This window comes from Pistacia vera, unplaced genomic scaffold, assembly GCF_008641045.1.
Source record: "Pistacia vera cultivar Batoury unplaced genomic scaffold, PisVer_v2 Contig840, whole genome shotgun sequence".
In the NCBI taxonomy this organism is placed as follows: domain Eukaryota; kingdom Viridiplantae; phylum Streptophyta; class Magnoliopsida; order Sapindales; family Anacardiaceae; genus Pistacia; species Pistacia vera.
This window is the reverse complement of record NW_022196713.1, coordinates 504375-525726: the sequence shown is the minus strand read 5'-3', so window position 1 is coordinate 525726 and position 21352 is coordinate 504375. Positions and strand designations below refer to the sequence as shown.

At 37.7% G+C, this 21352-nt stretch overlaps 2 protein-coding genes across 2 annotated transcripts; one reads left to right on the top strand and one right to left on the bottom strand.

The window, feature by feature from the left end:
• Nucleotides 1-502: 502 nt before the first annotated feature.
• LOC116118323 lies at nucleotides 503-5525 on the bottom strand. Its single transcript, XM_031404314.1, has 10 exons — nucleotides 5366-5525; nucleotides 3915-5258; nucleotides 3647-3846; nucleotides 2723-3592; nucleotides 2280-2630; nucleotides 2102-2182; nucleotides 1895-1946; nucleotides 1656-1806; nucleotides 1472-1559; nucleotides 503-1423 (listed from the first exon to the last, which is right to left on the bottom strand). The coding sequence occupies exons 1-10, from the start codon at nucleotides 5523-5525 to the stop codon at nucleotides 503-505; spliced, it is 4218 nt and encodes a 1405-aa protein (XP_031260174.1).
• Nucleotides 5526-16282: 10757 nt separating this feature from the next.
• On the top strand, nucleotides 16283-19050 carry LOC116118322 (receptor-like protein EIX2). The gene is made up of 3 exons (XM_031404313.1): nucleotides 16283-16554; nucleotides 16998-18805; nucleotides 18986-19050. Coding segments are annotated over exons 1-3 (2082 nt in total). The 3' UTR covers nucleotides 18988-19050.
• Nucleotides 19051-21352: the final 2302 nt, after the last annotated feature.

The following is a 21352-nucleotide window of genomic DNA, read 5'->3' as shown; positions in this document are numbered from 1 at the left end:
TGAACTTTTTTTTGGATAAGGTAAGTACGTATAAAAGACTAAAAAAGTATAAATACGAGGGGCACACCCCAAGAGGATGACTGATAACTCTCAGTCAAGAACCCGTGGGAAAACCCACAAAGTCACGAACAGCATAAAGAGAGCACGCAGGCTCCCCACAAAGCAATAAGATTCCATAAATAACAAAGCCACAAACCAGCATAAAAGAGCACGTAGGGTCACCACAAACCAGCACAAAAGAGTAAGCAGTGTCCTTACCAAGCTAATCAAGATGATGCCATATCACATGGAGCTGAGTTGAGATCTCATAATTAGGTGCTAGACCCAAAATCTTGGCCCAAACTAGATCAAAAATAGCTAAGACAATATCTCTACGAGAGCTATAATGCTGACGAAACACGCGATTATTCCATTCAAACCATAGGAAATAAACTATGGATGAAAGGACCAACCGGGAAAGAAGGTGGCTGAAATCACCTTTTCGTCGAAGATGCAAGCTAGCTCACTGGAGTAGAGGGAGCCAGGAGAGAGTAGGCCATGTAGAAAGCATCCTGGTAGTGACCTCCCGCCAAACATCACTAGAAAAATCATAACTGAAAAACAAATGGTCATGGGTCTCTGTAGCTGATCTGCATAAATCACACCGAGAGGACGTAATGACACCATGAGAGTTGAGTCGGTCCATGGTGTGAAGCTGACCAAGAGAAGCGACCCAGAGAATGAAAGAGGGATGTGGAATATGCTCGGGAAACCACAAGAGATGATGAATCGAGTTCACATCCTGTTTGTCTCGTAACACATTCCAAGCTGAATCAATAAAGAAACGTCCAGATGGATGGCCCTTCCATACAAGACGGGGAGGATAACTCGCTGAAGGCTGCACTGTAATAGAATCCCAGATGTGTTGAAGGTTTGCACTGCCCGAGGGAAAGTCCCACAAACAATCCCGAATAATGTCTGAAACCCGAGCATCCCACAACAAACCAGTGGAGGTTAAGGTTCTAAAAGGGAGTAAGTCACATAGAAGACTATGCGGAAGCCAGTGATCTCGCCATAACATGGTGTCCCTACCATCTCTAATACAAGTCACAATAAGACCCTGACACCAAACCCTGCTAAGTAAAATCTTCCTCCAAGCCCATGAAGCCCCAGAGGTAACTCGGATATGCCAAAAGGACCAACCATGGAGGAGAACCAAACGGGCCCAAGAAGACCATATAGAAGATCTATCAATAAGTAGCCTCCAAACGTGTTTAAGAATAGCCGCCCTATTCCAATCTTGGATCCTCTTAATCCCCAGGCCACCCTCCATCAATGGATAGCAAATAGAAGACCACGCAACCTTAGCACCAGAAGGGGACAAAGAAGTACCCTTCCAAAGAAATGAGGCCAAAATACTCTCAATCCGTCTAACTGTAGCTGCCTGCAAAAGAAACATGGAGGACCAATAAACCTGTATGAAGAGAAGTACCGACTTTATCAACTGTAGTTGGCCTATATAGGTCAAAGATGCCGACGTCCATAGCCTAATCCGAGAAAGAATTCGCTCCAACAGAGGCCTACAATCAGAATGTCCAAGGGGGGTAGAGATTAGAGGAACCCCTAGATATCTTACCTGTAACTAGCCCAACTAGAAACCCATGATGGACTGTAACCCAATCTGCTCCTCATCTGTAACTCCAAAAAGAAACAACTGGCTCTTTTCTGTATTAGTCACTAACCCAAAAACCTTCGCAAAATAATCCAAGACCGATTTGATCAAGCTAATAGAGGAAGCATCTGCTCTACAAAACACCATCAACTCATCTGCAAAACACAAATGAGTAATAGCTGCTCACCTACATCTCCAATGATAATGAAATCTAGGGCTATGAGAGGTTTCCCGAAAAAATACCAGCTAACTCCTCCATAGCCAACACAAAAAGGTAAGGAGAAAAAGGGTCCCCCTACCGCACACCCCAGGAGGACCTAAAAAAACCGTGAAGCTCTCCGTTCAGGGCAACAAAGAAATATGGTGTAGAGATACATGTCATGATCCACCTCACCTATGCTCAGGAAAACCCACAATACGCAATCTCTAAAGGATGAAATCCTAACTCACAGTATCAAAAGCTTTCCAAATATTAACTTTAAGGGCACATCGAGGTGAAGTACCCCCAAGATGATAGTTTCGCAAAAGCTCCTGAGTCAGCAGAATATTATCAGAAATCCTTCAACCTGGGACAAAAGCTGACTGGGAAACCCCAATAATATCTGGAAGCACTACACTTGTAAAGTACATTACAACAAGATATCGGCCTAAAGCCCGTCATACGACTCGGGCTCTCCACCTTAGGAACCAAAGCAATCCTAGTGGCATTAACACATCTTAGCATTTCATTAGTAGCAAAAAAATGTTTCACTGCATCTCTAAAATCTGTACCAATAATATCCCATGCCCACTTAAAAAACAAAGATGTGAATCCATCCGGGCCCAAGGCTTTATCATCAGGGATAGAGAATAAAGCAATCCTAACCTCATCATTAGTGATAGGAGCAGTCAATGGAGAAATCATATTCGAAGAAATGCAGCCAGAAAAAGGCCTGGAAGCCTCTGCAATCTGAGGTTGACTAGAGGCAGTAAGAAGATCCTAAAAAAACCCACCGCCAAACGCACTAAACCCTGATTATCAGTAATATAAGTACCATTCCCATCAGTCAAACCATGGATGCGGTTCCAAACCTGCCTATAGATCAGCGACTTATGAAAGAACCTAGTGTTCCAATCCCTTAAGTGTAGCCACTGAACATGAGACCGCTGCTGAAAGAAAGCCTCCTCATCTCGACAAAGACTAAAATACTGGTTGGCAAGGTTCCTCTCCTCAGAGATACACTCAATAGAAAAGGGGTCTTGATCCAAATTTCCTTGGGCTGTTGCCCACCAAACTCGAGCCTCAATTACCCTACTAGAGATATGACTAGAAACCCTAATATGTAAAGCTTTTAGCTTCCGTTTGGCTAACCCCAATTTCTGCGTAAGACGGAATATAGGATTGCCTACAATAGGCTCGTCCCAAACTACCGGAACAATATCCCTAAAATTTACATTATCAGCCCAAAAATTTAAAAATTTAAAAAGGGATGGTACCTTGCCACAGCGGGGACCAAACCAAACGACAATAGAGCTATGATCTAAAACATCTCGAGGTGAAAACTCTGAAACTGTGCTTGATCGATCAAGGAACCAAGAAAGTGATGCAAAGACCCAATCGCGCTTTAGTAAAATAATCCCATCGCCCTGTTGACCGTTATGCCAAGTATACCGAAGCCAACTAAAAGGAACCCCAATCAACTCAGCATCATGGATACATTGGCCAAAATCATCCATATAACCATACCACGTAGGATCACCACCCACTCTGTCAGAGGCTCCCAAGATGGCATTAAAATCACCCAACACAAGCCACGGGAGCCCCTCTAAACCAAACACTACCGACTGATCCCTAAGGAAATCCCACAAATCATGGCAATTCCCAGGGTCATTAGAACCATACACAAAAGTAATCCCAAATGAGAACCCCTCAGAAACATGAGTAACCGTGTAAGTAATCTCCTGAAGAGAGCAATGAAGACTATGCACAGAGTAAAGAGAAGAGTCCCAACATACCAGAACACGGCAAGCAATAGAATCTATCACATTCGATAAAAACTGCCACGAAGGACAAACAGATGAGACCACTAATTGTAAATGAGACCGCTCAACCTTAGTCTCCAACAAACCAATCAATCCCAAAGATGTGTCAGAAATCCAATTCCGCACAGCGCGTTGTTTCGAGAAGCTGTTAAGGCCTTTAATATTCCAACTCCCTATCATTGGAATTGGGATAGAAACAAGCTAAGAAATCACTTGAGCTGAAGCCCCCGCTTTCCCTAACCTATCCCCTTTGCCAGGCGTGGCAAGGAAACTGATCCAGATAAGGTGGCATCTAGTGTCTGGAGATCGTCACTATACAGAACAAGCGAGGCAAACCTGTTGGAAGAGGTAGATTGCCTACTCCCAGAACTCATAAAGGATTGAGTGTTTTCTATGCAATTTTTAAATCCTATAATACGATCTTGCTCATCCTTAATAGGAAAAGGGGAATCAGGTTCCGACCCCGATTCAAAGCCGAAAAATTCACCTCTGCTAGCACGAACAGTCTGCTGATACGGGACTAAAGCCAAAGAAGCATCCCCAACTCTAACTGTACTTGGAACTGAAATTGTAGATGGCACTAAAACATCCCTCTCCATCCCCCGCTCCCTCTCCCTAATGGGATCAATAGTGGCTGGCTGCCTCAAAGGCTCGTAGTTTTTAGATTGCACTGCTTTCCCTGGTGCCTTCTGGAAACTAGTGACTATCTTATTCTTACCTTGAGCTATAGCTGCAGTAGGTACCTCTGGTTGGTGACAAACATGACCAAAAACATAGCACTTAGGGCACCTCTTGGGGGTCCACTCATATTCCACTATAATCTGAATAGCCTCCACAGATATCCGGCACTGAAATTCAATATGACATCTTAGAGGCTTTGCTGCATCTAGCTCAACACATACCCGACCATAATCCAAACGGGTCCGCTCTGATGTTGTCTTATCACTAGATAACAGTCGACCTAACATAGAGGAAACTATGCAGAGTCCTTTGTGGGACCACAAAGGATAAGGCAAACCATTCAAACGAGCCCATACCAGAACCTTAGAGATGCGGCCTTTATCAAAAGTAAACTGAGCATGCCATTGTTGCAGAATAATAGACTTACCCCTAAACATCCATGACCCTCTCTCAAGGATTGAATGCACCGCATCCTTGTCCCTAAATCTGAAAATGTAGAAACCAGTACCTGTGGACATAACATCTTCCAACCCCGTAGCTTCCCATGCATGGAAAGCAATTGAACGGACAGCATGAAATGGCATAGAATACCCCAGGAAACAACCCACAATACAGCGAAGCCATTCAACATCATTGTCATCAATAACATCATCTAGTATATGTAAGATGTCATCCTTAATATCAAGGTCAACAGCTGCAAGGGTGAAATGGGACCCGACCTTTGTCACTCTAACCTTGTCCGCCCAAGAGGAGGACACTTTTGATGTGTTCTTTCCCATACTTTTCTGCTCTACTGGCTTAGGGACTGGCTTTTTTTCACGGGGCTTAGAAGATGCCCAATTGAGCTTAAAAAGCTTCTTAGACTTTGGCATTTTTAAGCCATTAAACGATTGCAAAGACAAACCTGCAATATCATTAGATTCAAACTCAAGAAAACCAAAGGAAGCGTTTTTGTGATGAAAAATCTTGGCTCCTTGAATCGCCACATTTGAGAAAACGGATAACAAATACTTGTCACCATCCATGGCTCCAAATCCCCAATCCATAAAGATTTCGCCGAATTCTCAGAAGTTTGTGGCTGTTGGGAGCTGTGTGAGGTAGTGTTTAATGTTTTGGCTTGGGTTGGGGCCGGCACGGTGTTATTTGGGAGTGAGGGGTTTTGTTCAGACATTTTTTCAAACACTTGGTGGCAGGAAAAAAAGGTGTGATTTTGGTGAGTTTCAAAGTTTGAAAGAGTGGGTATTTGTGAAACAGTGGTTGGAGTGAAGAGGTTTTGGTGTTGGAAAGTGAAATGTGGTCGGGAGGGCTAAAGGGGGAAGGCTGGGCGCTGCGCGTTGGGGCGCTGGGAGCGCTAGGCGCAGGGCACTGGGAGCGATGGGCGTTGCGCACTGGGGCGCTAGCCCCGCGCATGCGCGCACAAGGCTGCACGCAAGGCCTGCAGACTTTTGCCAAACACCTTGCGTGCATGATCAAAACTCGACCAAAATGCAACAAACTTTTCCACGAATATGCAAAATCAAAACCCAACAAGAAACCAAAAGGAAAAAATTGCAGAAAATTAGAAAAAATCACACCAAAACAGGTCCACGAAATGGCATAAAAACCCAACTCAAACCGCACATTCCGGTGAAAAAACAGTGGGTTTTTCTGGGAACCAGAGGTCAACAAGGTGCAAAGAGATGTGGGGATTGTCGATCTTGCCTAGATGAGTCAGTATTGGCACTCCATTGCAATTCCCGATTGAAAAAACCCACTGCGAAAGAAAATCCAGATGTGCAGTTTTCATCAAATTCGACAAAAAAACCCCGACGACCAGAACCCCTGAATGAGGCAGTGACAAAACGACTAGAAAGGGGGTTGAACAAGCTTTCTAAAGACAGTTGGATCGCCGGATTCTGATGTTAGATGTGGCAGGAATTACATGGCAAAGTAAAGGCAGCGGCCACGAGTTGAGAGCAAAAAACACTTGAAAAAAATTCTTGTTTTTTTCCCCTCCCTCTGAAAGATTCAACATGCATGAAGAGTGGTGGAGATGGAGAATGAAAGCATGAAAGCATGGATTAAAAAAAAGGGTTTACATGCAAAGCTTGGATATGAGATTATACCTACTCCTTTGCTTTGGATTGATGAAAATTAGCTTCAAAAGGATGAAACCTCCACACTTTAACACCACCTTGAAAGGATTAGAGAGTGGCCTTGGCTAGGGAGAGAGNTATGATGTTATTCAGGAAAAGTATGTCTTTAAACAGGTTTCGCAGTTTTTCTACATGGCACGTCTCGGGTATCCGAGTCTTGTGGGAGCCCCCGGATCCTACGGGATGAGGAATTTCGGGACGGGTTGTGTCAGGGATCATAAATTCTTTATAGATACCGATTCTTTCTTCATGGAGCACCATATATCTGAGACTATAAAGAAAACCTAGAATATATGGTTAGACAAGAAGGAACCAATTCTTGTTGGAGTTGGGTCTAACTCCTCACCCAAAAGGCCTTATTGAGTGGGAGGATTATCTACTTTTATAAACTCATTGGCTTAAGTGTGCCTAGTCGATATGGGATCTCCAACACCAATGGCCACTTTAGGTATCAGGATTTAAATCGTTAGTTTAAAGTCTTTGGGGGATAAACACACTCAGAGTTTCTATCGAGTGAAACAATAAGATAAAATTGCAAAGCGGCTCCTTCAAAAGGCCTTTACTGTATATAATATGTAACTTGCTAAAAGGCCTTATGCTGCTTCTCCTCTAATATAACCTGATTCTAGTTATTTCACGGAGCTTAATTAATAAATATAATGAATCTATTCAATTTATCTCCCTTTTCAAGAGTAGATTTTCCGATCTGAATAGAACCACGATTCATTTGTTAATCGATTCTTTATTATTCAAGTCACAGTCCTTGCGTTTTTCCCAGTGGGAATGAGAGAAAGAATTTAATGAATGAAGATTCTCATCCTTCGATCAAATAAGTTTAACAATCTTTTCCCGAGGGAACTTCGCCGTCTCGAATCTTAGATCTTGCTGATAATTTCACTGAGATGTGAAACAGAACCATTGATTCATTTGGAACAATACCAAGATGAATAAATAATTTCACTGAGATGATGAAGATGCTATCTTCTGGACTAGAACTAAAATATGGATCTGATTCAAATTTTTATTCAGGTTATATGGAGCGTGCATTACTTGTGAATAAAGGTGAAATGGCTAAATGCAGTACAATTTTGAAACTTGTGAGAATTTTTAGACCTTTCAAAAAATAATTACTCGGAGGAGATTCCTACTGAAGTGAGTGACAAATCTTGGAGCACTGTATTCACTAAATCTATCACACAATTCTTTTTATTGGGAGAATCCCAGAAAACATTGGTGCTATAGGATCACTATAATCTGTTGATTTATCTGAAAATCAACTCTGTGATGAAATCTTATCAAGCATTTCGAAGTTCAAGCTTTTGAGTCACTTGAATTTATCCAACATAAATGCTGATTATCAGGTCTTTGAGGATCTGATTTACCCTTGATTCATTTAATGATTTAGTTTAACTTGGCCATGGCACATATTTCATTCAAATGAAATAAGACTCCAATAGTGGAAGACTTAAAGAAAATTAAAACATAATTGACTTTTAAGTCTTCTCTGTAAGTGGGAGAGTTAAAAGAAACTATAACATCATTGACTTAAGTCTACTCTGTTAGTGGGAGACTTAAAGAAACTATATAACACAATTGAAAGTGGAAGGACAGTCCAGGATAGTGGAGACTTAAAAGTCTTCTCTTGACCCCAGAGTCCATTATTCTTAAATTAAAGCCATTTCTATGCAATTATCAGAGCTTAATTAAGTAACCACTGATTAGTACTTCAGTTCAATACAAGATATTTATGGATCCTATAATTTATCTAAGGCCATGTTTACTTGTTGGAATTTTATATTGAAATGGAAAGGAAAATGGAATGAATACATATTCGGATAATTAATCAAGAATGAAATGCATTATGATTTCATTGTATACTATAAGATGAAATATTGAGCGATGAAATCAAATGGGCCCCAAACAGAGTAGATAACTAAAGTAATTAGAATTGGACACTAGGAATATTTCTCAACAAACTAAGCAAATACTACACAGCTTTATAAAATATGAAAGGCAAGCTATAGAAAATTTATAGAAGGCATGACTGTCTTAGGTTAAATTTTTGATAGACAATATGTCGTCAAGCTTTATACATGAATAAATGGTAAACATTATATGCTAACTCGCTCAAAGAATGTTTTGGACTTGGAGAAGAGATTTTTTGTTAGGTGTGAGTTGTAATGTGGTGTGATTTGTGAGAAAAGAGCAAAGCCTTCGTTGTGGTCAATAACTTAATACATAATTAATTCCATGCTAATTAATCACCAGTTTAATGGAACTTTTTACTTTTGATTTTTTTTTTTTTTTAGTCAAAATTTAATACTTTGGCTTTAATTTTTCAAACTTTGTGTGCTACGTAAAACATGTGGAATGGATATCAGATATAACATTTATATGGTTAGACAAGATGAAATACTTGTTCAAGGGAAGAAATGGTGCTTCAAAAGATAAGAGTATAATCACAATCTAAATTATGTGATCTCCGTTTTGGACAGAGCTTGAAACGGAGTAATTTCCTAAGAGATCACCATTCTCATATGTGCTTGTTATATGTTATCCTTTTTAATTAACTTGGATTCCTTGCCAATTATTAAACAAACGTCCATTAAATATAAAACATATTACAATAATTTACATAAAAATCAGCACATTGTGTGAAAAGAAGAAGACGTAACAGAGAGGTTAAGTAAGCAAGTATTGCGAGCATTTCTCCATCATTCTTTCACTTCAATGATATATTAAACTTGAAGGAGGGGTTAGAAAATTCAATTAAAACTTTTATAGTTTTCTACTGTAATCTTATTGACTAAATTATAGATATGTGAGGAAAGAACAAAGCCTCAATTGCAGTCAAGAACTTAATGCATTCACATGCATAATTAAATTTAAGTCCTCACTAATTAATCACCAAGTTTATGGTACTTTTCACTTTAACCTTTTTTTTTTTTTTTTTTTTTTTTAGTTATCAAGTTTAATACTTGGCTTTAATCTTTCGAACTTTGTGTGCCATGTAAACATGTGGAATTGATATCAGATATAATGTCATGCATATTTGCATACTTGTAGAACAAAAGTATATGGAACCCACATTGAAATCAAATCAATACAACTTGTGAATATCACTTGAGTCCATTGATTTCTCCACAAAAAATTTACATATAAAATGTAATAAACAAAAGAAAGAGAAAAATTGAAAAGAAAGAACTGTCCATGAATCTATCATACTGCAGTGATCACTTGATTTCAGATTTGCCAAATTAGTTTGAAACCGTAGGAAATGAAAACTGTTATCTTTTTTTTTTGTCATATTTATTATTATTATTATTATTTATTTATTTATTTATTTTTGTGCACGGCTTCTGATGAGGTGAATTCATTCTGGTATATTAGTGGAAGACTTAAAGAATTTAAAATATAATTGACGTGAAGTCCACTCTGTTAGTGGGAGACAGAGAGAAATAGAAGTCTACAAAGTCTTCTGCTATTTGCTACCTTTCCAAATTGTATTATATGGATTGATTATTTGCAATTGATTCTAATTGAGGTCCAGTCTGTTAGTGGGAGACTTATAGAAATTAAAAGTCGCAAAAGTCTTTTTTAATGGAAATGGATATATATTAGATCAATGAATCAATACTGGAATGCATTATGGTTCCTTTGTTTACATATAAGATGAAATATTGATGGAGAGGAATCAAATGGGTGGTATGTGGACAAAAATACCCTCACCAATAAAATAGCCAATATAAATTAAAAACTGTTATTTTACTTTTAAATAAAAACATAATTATGTAAATAATAATAAATAAATCTAATATTATATTATTAAATTCATTGGATTCCTTACAAAATTTTGAGGAATCCTTTCCTAATATTTTTAAGGAATGGATTATGCATGAGATTCCAATTCCATACTCAATTCCATTACGTGAACAACGGAATTAGGATTCCATTATCAATTCTTAGAAGTAAACATGGCCTAAGGAAATAAAAGTTATCAAACAACTTCATTTTCCATCCTTATTCATTTGTCGATTTGTGAAATTTTCCAGCTTTTCCTTTTCAGAGTAGATTTTTTGTTAATTGGTTATTTTTGACTCATCGTGGAAGTTACAGTCCTTACGGTTTTAGCTCTAATTTTTTAAACTTAGCGACCTTTTGTTTCTATTAAAATTATAATTCAACAGAAACTTATTTTTCCTTTTATGCAATTATCAAAACTTAATTAACTACTCAATAACCAGCTCAATTAAATATAGGATTATCCTTGGAATCTTGCTGCATAAAATAAAGAACAAGGTAATTTCCTGCAATTTTCCAGAGTCAAAATCTTGACCAACTAGTTTGGTGTTCACAACTTACAAATGGATCCCAAGTTGAGAAAATCAGCTAAGGTTTGTTTAGCGTATTATATGTCAACAAAAAAACACTATAAATAACATGCCATAGATAATACTCTCTTGCACATTTCCTTTTTGTTGCAAATGAAAACCAGGAGAATTGTCGCCTTTTTTTTCTTTCCTATAATAAATGTGGGAACTCTAGTTCGTGTGTGTGCGCGATTGAGGTGTAATTTGAAGTATAATTTTGCACACACGTAAAATAATGGATCAACAAAATGATGTTGTCTTCAAACAGAAGATATACTCGTAGTCTTGTGACCTGAGGTTGTTATGTGTCTCTCTAGTTAGGAACTAACACCCTTGATTTCCGCCATTGATCAACCTTTGCTTGATTTTGGTTAACACCCGAGATTTCGGCCATTGATAAAGCTTTTGTTGATTTGGGCTAACAGTGTGATAAGAAGAAGACGTAACAGAGAGGTTAAGTAAGCAAGTATTGCCAACATTTCTCCATCATTCTTTTACTGCAATGATAAATTAAACTTGAAGGAGGGGTTAGAAAATTCAATTAAAACTTTGACAGTTTTCTATTGTAATCTTTATTGACTAATTAAATATACACTGTGAGGCCCTACTTTTCAGACTTCTGTTCCAGATGAGCTGGATAGGATATGACTTGGAGTCTACATACTTTATTAATGTGAACCATTGAAGTTAATTGGATGGATGAAAACTTGTAGCCAGGATACTTTTTATTTACTCTATAGAGAACTTCTAGCTCCAAACATTACAGATAGTATTGGCATATTGAAAAGATCATTCTTAATTTCTTGATGATTTAATGGTGATGAACAAACTTTCTCTTTAATTTCTAATTTGAACTTGAAACAGGGCCCCGAAATAGAGTGAATAAGTAAAGTAATTAGAATCGTGGACACTAGTAATATTTCTCAACAATTTTTCTGGAACCATATCGATATGTATCAATAACTTCAGTGACATGATGACAATGAGCTCTAATGACCATGAAATGGATATAAACTACGGATCTAGTGCTGATTTTTATACAGGTTACATGGAGGATTCATTTCTTGCGAAGAAATGTCAACTTGTTGAATATAACACAATTCTGAAGTTTGTGAGAGTCATATACCTTTCAAAATCTAACAACATTGCAGTCACTGAATTTGTCACACAATTCTTTTGCCGGTAGAATTCGTGGGAATATAGATGCTATGATATCAGTAATGGTTTGAACGTTTGAGATCATGAAATTATAATATATAAGTTTTTTTCTTGAATTCATTGAACCCTGAATTCTTCTAATTATTTTGTTCTTTTCTTGGCCGTGACACATTGACACCTTTAATTCATTCTATTGAAACAATACTGTATTAGTTGAAGACTTCCAGAAATCATTGAAATGTTAATTCTATATCTTTTCTTTCTCCTAAATGTTGTGTGAAATGTTGAAATGGACAGCTAGAAAAATCAAAGTTTCATATTTTGCCCTCGTTAATTAACTTGATGTCTACGCTGTTAATTGGACCTACTAAAATTACCTTTAAGTACTATTTCGGGTCAATTGACTATGAGGCCATGGGGGTCCCTTATCTTTGAAACAGGGGATCTTGGAGCCACGTGGCCCACTGACATCTTTAAAATCTTGATGTTATCAGTAAAGATCAAAGAAATTTCCTGCAAGTTTTAAAATTGATTTCTGGACAAACTAGTTGAGTGGTTCAGTGAACGGAAACTCTATAAATAGCAGGCCACTAATAATAATATTCTCATGCACAATTCCTTTTCCATAAACTTTTCCTATGCAAATGAAAACCATGAGCATTTTTCTTGCCTTTCTTTTCATTTCCACAACCCTCAACATTAGCTTCTGCGGAGGAAGCTCTTACCGGGGTTGCATTGAAAGTGAGAGACAAGCTCTTTTAAGGTTCAAGAAAGATCTGATAGATCATTCCAACCGGCTTGCCTCTTGGACTTCTGGTCATGCAGATTGCTGTACATGGTCTAGCATTTTCTGTGACAACCAGACGGGCCATGTCCTTGAGCTCAACCTTAGTACTCCTCAGCAGGGGCGGACCCAGGCCCCTTGAGAGTAGGCCCAGGCCTGCCCTCAGATTTTAAAAAAAAATTGCAAAGTTTTTTTTTATTTTTTTTGGAAGATTAAAAAAATAAATAAAAGGTTAAAAACTGAAAAGTTAGCTTTCGTCTTTTCTCATTCAGCTTTTTCTTTCCCAGTTCCCAAACGCCCTTTTTACATCTCAACCTAGAAATTAAAAAAACCCCCCTTTTCAACTTCTCTCATCTGCGTGACTGGTCTCCTGAAGCGCCTGAACTCTGAAGGTTAGTAATTAATATTTCCTTATTTAATGATATACTACCCACTTTTTTAGAATCTTATCAATGCCTTTAGAGTATTGGTTTTGACGTTTGGGTGAAAAATTTAGTAGTGGTGGTCCTGGTGGACCCAGTTTTAGTGAGGCAAATAATAAACTACTGCTTTTGAAGAATTTTATTGATGCCTTAAAGTTTGGGTCTGGCGTTTGGACGAAATATTTTAGCAGTGGTAGACCCAGTTTTAGTGAGACAAATAATAAACTACTCTTTGAAAAAATCTTATTGATGCCTTTAGAGTATTGGGTTTGGCGTTTGGGTGAAAATTTTAGCAGTGGCGGACCCAGTTTTAGACTTTTAGTGAGACAAAAATAAGTTAAAGAATTTTTTTCAATTATCTTTGACTTTGTTTCCTTGACTCTTGTTTCAAACATGTCTTATGTATTAAATATTTGAATGTATTATATTGGTGACATATTGACAATTTTGACATGGTGTGTACTGTGTTAAATAGATGTGTTAAATTAAAATATGTCTTATGTATCATGTATCATGAATTTAAATATATCATGGTTTGTTCATGTATCTATTCAAGAGAAAATTAGTTGCTAAATTAATTAGTTTTTTTTTTTTAATAGGAATCTCTTTGTCTCTATTTTTGGGATCCCACTTGGTATAATTCAAACCCGATTATGGTGACCAAGCAGGTGGTGAAGTTTTTGTGAATAGGGATATAATAACGGAAAGTAAAGCAAAAGTGAAAAAACATGTGGGATCATTCTGTACTCATAACCAATGTCATGCCAATGTGTTGATTTATGAACCAAAGGCAACACACTCGATGTAATCTTGGTTGCGGCGAAAGGGCAATTGGATTATCGTATTCCTTGATGCATCAATTGATTGCTTAGATTTCTTTTACATCAAGGATTAGCATTTCGTGGCATGACAGTCAGTTGAATCTGAAAATCAAGGTAACTTTATGGAACTATTGAAGTTTCTATCCAATCACAATGACCATAAGAAAGTTGTGCTGGGAAATGCTCCGAAAAACCATCAAATGACGGCCCCCAAAATCCAGAGGCAACTAACTAGTGTTTGTGCTCATTTGACAACCAAGAAATTATTGCAGAATTGTGAGAGATAAACAACCATTTTCTTTACTGGTTGATGAATCTCGTGATGTGGCAGTGAAAGAACAAATGCTATTGTTTTCGCTATGTGGACAAAATGGGTTGTGTTATCGAACGTTTTATTGGGATTGTGCATGTTAAGAATACTTCTGCAAGTCTTTGAAACTGCAATAGATGCCTTTTTTTAAAGTATGGATTGAGTTTGACAAGTTTACGGGGCCAAGGTTACGATGGAGCAAGCAATATGAGGGGTGAGTTCAATGGTTTGAAGACTTTAATATTGAGAGAAAATAATTTGCTTTCTACATTCATTGTTTCTCTCATCAACTCCAATTGGCGCTAGTCAAAGTTGTAAGTAAACATTCAGCATTGGGTGAATTTTTTCAAACTCTTTCTGTTATCAAACACTGTGGCAGCATCTTGCAAGCGCAGAGATCTTCTACGTGACTCAGTTGAATATGTGATATCTTTGATTTCTAATGGTGATATTCAGACGGGACGCGGTTTGAATCAAGAATGACTATTAAACGACCAGGAGATACACGTTGGGGTTCACACATAGGGACAATTCATAGTGTCATAAACTTATTTTCTTCTGTTGTTGGTGTGCTCAGAGTGATTGAGATTGAAGGAGATGATTGGCAAAACAAAAGTCAAGCAAGGAGTTTATTACGAATCATGGAGAATTTTGAATTCGTCTTTTGTTATTCTTGATGAAGAAAGTATTGGGAATCACATATGAACTGTCACAAGCATTACAAAGAAAAGATCAAGATCTCCTTAATGCCATGCAGTTTGTACAAATTTCGAAGCGTCGGTTGCTAAATTGAGAAAGAAGACACTTGCTTCGACATATGTTGAAAGAAGCTTATGATCTATGTAAAGTAATGACATACCAATCCCGGAGAACATGGAGATAATTGGGGAGGACAAAACGAGGGATTGCGCCAATTACGAATAAATATCATTTTAAGGTGGAATTGATGTACACAGTTTAGATAACATTCAAGAAGAACTCAATAATCGTTTTGATGAAGTAAACATGGGGTTGCTCAGTGTATGGCATCTCTGATCCAAGTAACTCTTTGCTGCTTAATAAAGACAGATTACTTGAGTTTGCAAAGTCTATCCTGCCATTTTCCTCAACACGATATTTGGTTGCTCGATAATCAACTTGAAAATTATTATGAGGATGTTAGCACCAATGCCAATTTCACTCATGTTGATGGGTTGCCGATCTTGCAAAAAAATGGTTGAGTTTAAGAAGGATGTTGCTTATGACAAGTTTTCTTGCTTATTAAATTAGCACTGGTTTTCCTGTGGCTACTGCAACAGTTGAAAGTGTGTTTTCTCTGCAATGAATCTTGTTAAGAATACTTTGCGTAATCGAATGGGAGACGAGTGGATGAACAATTGCTTAGTAGTTTACATTGAAAAGGAAGTTTTTGCTACAATTCAAAATGAAGATATCATTGAACATTTTCAGAACATAATGAAGCGAAAAATCGTGTTAAATTGAAGATCTTCAGGTATACTATTCTAACTTGCTTTCATCTTTAAATAATAAATATTCATATTATTTAGATCTTTAGGTATACCATTCTAACTTGATTTTTGGGTCAATATGCAGAGGATGTGTGGATCTTTAATATAGACGGTTGAGTTAGAATGTTAACGTCTAGATCTGGATTTAGAGTGATCGTAATCCATCTCTTTGTAAACCTTTGTGTATCTTACTTTTGTTAGAGTTGTAATTGAGCTCTAAATTTGTGTAGAATATTTTTGGTTGATTTGTAGTTATTGTAAACTCTTTTGATTATATTGGATTTAAGTGGGTCGTTAGATTCCTGTGGTTTTTTATCTCCTCATATTGAAGAGGTTTTTCCACGTAAAAATTTTCTTGTGTTTCCCTGTAAATTATTTTCTTATGTTTTCACTACTTGATTGGCAAATACTGACGGAGTGATGGGGCCCCCCCTGGGTAAAAATCCTGGGTCCGCCACTGCTCCTCAGTATAGGTCAATGCTGGGCGGTAAGGTAAATCCCTCTTTGCTTGATTTAAAGCATTTGCGCTTGTTGGACTTGAGCGATAACAATTTTGATGGTCAGATTCCTAAATTTCTTTGTTATATGCACAATTTAAGACACCTTGATCTTTCTCTAAATTCTTTCCAAGGTATAATTCCTCACCAGCTTGGGAACGTCTCTAATCTGCAATATCTTGCCCTCCGTGGCAGGTTAGATGTTGACAATTTGGGGTGGTTATCTAGTCTTTCTTTGTTGAAACGCCTTGACTTGTGGGGTGTGGATCTCAGCCAATCCTCTGATTGGCTGCATGTGATCAATACACTCCCTTCTCTAGTAGTGTTAAATTTGAGAAATTGTGATATCCATCATTTTCCTCAACTACCCATTCTAAATTTTTCGTTTCTTGAGACCCTTGATCTGGGTGCGAATCTTTTTCAAGGTCCAATTCCTTATGGACTTCAAAACTTGACTTCCCTTAGAAATCTTGATTTATCTTACAATAATTTCAATTCTTCAATACCCAATTGGTTTTACAAACTTAGCCGTCTCCAGGGACTTCGTCTTGATGGTAATTGGTTGACAGGCACGTTAGGGATTCTAGGAAATCTGACATCTGTAGAAGAGCTTGATCTCTCATCAAATGGATTTGAAGGTGGAATCCCAAAATCAATGGGACGACTTTGCAACTTAAGGTCAATCACTCTCTCACTCTCTCATTTGTCAATTTAAGCCAACCAATATCTGATGTCCTTGACATTTTTTCTAGATGTGTTTCAGACATACTAGAGAGTTTGGGTTTGGATGAAAGTCAAGTTTTTGGTCAATTTACTAATAGACTTGGACGATTTAAGAAGTTAGTTTATCTTGGTCTGTATAACAATTCTATTTTAGGTTCTATTCCATCCTCTTTAGGAGAACTATCGTCGTTAGAAATTGTTTATATTGGCTATAACAAATTGAATGGAACTGTTTTTGAGATGCATTTTTCCAATCTGACAAGATTAGTTGAATTTTTTGCATCTGGAAATTCATTAGTATTCCAAGTCAGTCCTCATTGGGTTCCTCCTTTTAAACTTGAAACTCTAGGATTGAGATCTTGTCATTTAGGGCCTCAATTTCAACTGTGGCTTCGTTCACAAAAGCATTTAGGATATCTTGACATATCTGATTCAAGAATTAAAGATGCTATTCCAACATTTTTATTCAAAAATCCTTTCTTGCTTGTAAATCTCTCTCACAACCAACTCTATGGGCAGATTCCAAATTTAACGGAGTCCACTCAACTTGAAGTGCTTGACTTGAATTCAAATCGTTTATCAGGTGCATTGCCTCTTTTACCCTTCAAGTTGTATCTACTTGATCTTTCCAACAACGCTTTGTCAGGATCAATTTTCCATTTCTTGTGTCATAAGATGAACGAGTCAACGCGCATGATGCAAATTCTCATCCTTAATAACAACTTTTTGTCAGAAGTTATACCTAATTGTTGGATGAATTTGAAAGGCTTAAAAGTCCTGAATTTAGGTAACAATAGATTCACGAGTAAGCTTCCAGCTTCTATTGGGACTTTAAGTTCTCCTGAATGGTTAAACCTTCGCAAAAACCACTTTTCTGGAACAATTCTTGTGTCACTCAAAAATTGTACGCAGATGGTGTCGCTTGATTTGGGTGAAAATGAGTTTGTTGGAAATCTCAAGGTGTGGGTTAGAGAGAGATTTTCAAGAATGAAGATTCTCAACCTTAGATCAAATAAGTTTTCTAGCCATTTACCAAAAGAACTTTGTAATCTTCGTTCTCTGCAAATCTTAGACCTTGCAGATAACAACTTCTTTGGAACCATACCAAGATGCATCAATAACTTCAGTGCCATGATGAAAATTAGCTCTAATGAGGAAAGCGATATGAATTATCAATCTTCTAGAGATGTTTTTTCAACATATTTGGAGAGTGAACTACTTGTGAAGAAAGGTCACATGGTTGAATACAACACAATTTTGAAGTTCGTGAGAGGTATAGACCTTTCAAAAAATAATTTCTTCAGACAGATTCCTATGGAAGTGACAAATCTTTCAGAATTGCAATCATTAAACCTATCACACAATGGTTTTACTGGAAGAATTCCGGAGAACATTGGTGCTATGAGATCTCTAGAGTCTATCGATTTCTCCAGAAATCAACTTTCAGGTGAAATCCCACAAAGCATTTCAAGTTTGACGTTTTTGAGTGACTTGAACTTGTCCAACAACAACTTAATAGGAAGAATTCCTTCAAGCACTCAATTAAGTGGCTTTGAGGCATCCTGTTTTACAGGAAACCAACTTTGTGGACCTCCACTTCCTAATAATTGTACTGTGCCTACTCCAACAATCAACAGTCAGAGCAGAGGAAAGAAAGATGGTAATGAAGATGAAGTGAACTGGTTCTTTGTGAGCATGGCACTTGGATTTATTGTGGGATTCTGGAGTTTTATAGGTTCTCTACTTGTCAGCCGAAGATGGAGATACTTGTATTGCGAATTCTTGAATAGCCTCCAAGACAAACTGGGCAGTGTTGTAAGAAAATGTTACTAGAGTTTTTTATTTTTTTTTTCTTTTGTTTCGTCTTTTGTCGTTTGGAGCTTACTTTGTATGTACCAAAAAGGAAGTGAGTAATTGTTTGAACGTTTGTCATGAAATGATATCTGCTATCTTTTTTACAAATAAAAAAAATTATGTTAATGCATTCATTGCTTTAACACACTGATCAGTGACTGCAATTGTTGTAGAATGATCAAATTTTTCGTTTTAATGGGGCCTGCAAAAATTGAATAGATGATATAAATGTGAATAAATAAAATATTAATGGCAAAATGTCATGATCAACCTCAACACCACTTCTAGTACTCACAAATCCATAAATAGACTTCAATTTTTGATCTTCAAGACCAATTCTAGACTTTCTATCTCCCTTGCTCACGAAGAAACCCACATATCCATTTCAAGAGACGGTTTTTTAAACATCATTTGTGAGTTCCAACAATGGAGTAAGTGGTACAACTTGGCGTTGAAGTGAGACAAGAGTTGATGGTTGTTAGAATCATAAAAATGACTCCATTAAAGTGATTTAATACCCTTTGTTATGATTTAATTGAATATATATTGAGACAATTTGTGAATTTATGAATTTATTGATGAAAAATCAAATTTTAATGTTTTCTTACTAATTTTTCATGTTTGGAATGATTTTGGAAATAGTGTGAGTTGATATTAGATTGTCGTTAATGGATTAGGGTTGATTCTGTCTCATTTATGTTTTATTAGGGGGTAATATGTTTTCAAGGGATCTATTTTGTCACTTTTTAAATGTACAGGGACTAACAATATATTTTCTATGAAAGGAAGTGAACCGTGGTAAAAAAAGCAGCCGCCCAACACCCAAACCCTTGCTCATCTTAACTAGATTTCGACCATCTCCGGCGACCCTTCTTCCAAAACTCTGATCGGCCATCGCCTCCATCATCTCCGTCATCTCCTTGAAGATCCGCCGCGGTTGCGATTCATCACCATTTTCGCCGCCACAATTCTTCGCCGTTCCGGCGACGTTTTGTCTTCTTCGACGTCGTTTCAGCTTCCCCAATCGTCGAATTCTTCTTCCCATTGCCGAGAGCTATCGGTCGACGTCTCACATCACCGTTTTGCGCTGTCGCGGCGTTCCACCTTCCAGCCGCGATTCTTTGTTTTTACGGCGTTGTTTCGTCTTCTCCGACGTCGATTCAGCTTCCCCAGCTGCCGGCCATCCTTTCCTCAGCGTTCCCTAGCATTTCCGTCGCCTTACACCATCCGCCGCTGTGAACCACAGCCGGAATCCATGGCTGCCGACGCGTCTCTTCGTCTTCAGCCAACCGTTCAACTTCCCAGCTCACCTTGGTTCTCCCTCATCCACAAAACAACCACTCCAGCTACCGGGGACTTGTTTTCCATCATGGGCAGCAACCGTTCACCTTCCCCAGCCTCCGTCGACACTATTATGAGCGGCTGAGCACCGGTTGCCTGTTAGGCAGAGGCGAGACCGGGATTCAGGCTATAGTTTTCTTTACTTAAACTTGGACTAATTGGATTATTAATTAGACATTGAACATATGATTTGATTGTTGTGTTTTCTGATTTTAGGATTGTTTTGTTTCGATGCGATTACAATACAATGCATGATTTGAATTATGAAATGCTTTGTTGGATTTGTGTTCGTTGTGAAACCAAATTGATTGCATGTTGAATGTTGGGTTTGAAAGTCCCGAATGATTGATTGTGGTTTTTGTTTCAATATTGATTACAATCTTACTATATATTGTCATTCAGTAATGTTTCTGCTATGATTTCATTCAAGTGTGATAAATTTATAATTGTATTACAGGGATTATGGATTGTATATATTCTCTTTGTACCAATTAGTGGTTTTAATTGTTCTTTAACCAATCAACATGTAACTAAGACGACATAGAGATAGGATAGGTTATACCTATGTTGTGGAGAGACTTCTTTATGTGATTTGCCTAGCCTTGTAGGTTTGAGAAATCTAGGAGATGTAACAAGCCAATACTCAGAGTGGTGGAAACATTCGATCTCATGTCTGCAGGGTGCTACTGAGTGTAGCTTCACTGGTACTAAAAAGATCATGGAGATGGCAAAAGGAAAGAAGGAAGCTGATACTTGATCAAGGTTTAAGACAAAGCCAAAGATATTGGGAGGAAAAAATGCAAAGAACTTTATCAAAAGGTTCAAAATGACACCAAGAAGGTTTGATGGAATGAATAAAATTGATGGTACCTTTACTCATTCTAGTTCCATGCTGAAGAGTTTGAGGGAAGAGAGTGATTCCTTGGTTCCTCCGGGTTTTCCTTCCAAAATCTCTTGTGGCTGAAACAAAAGATTTAGAAGAAAAATGTGATATGACTATTGCAGATTTTATGAAATCTAGTATAAAGCATGATGATGGGAATAATAGACAGGTTCCAGATGTTAAACATACATC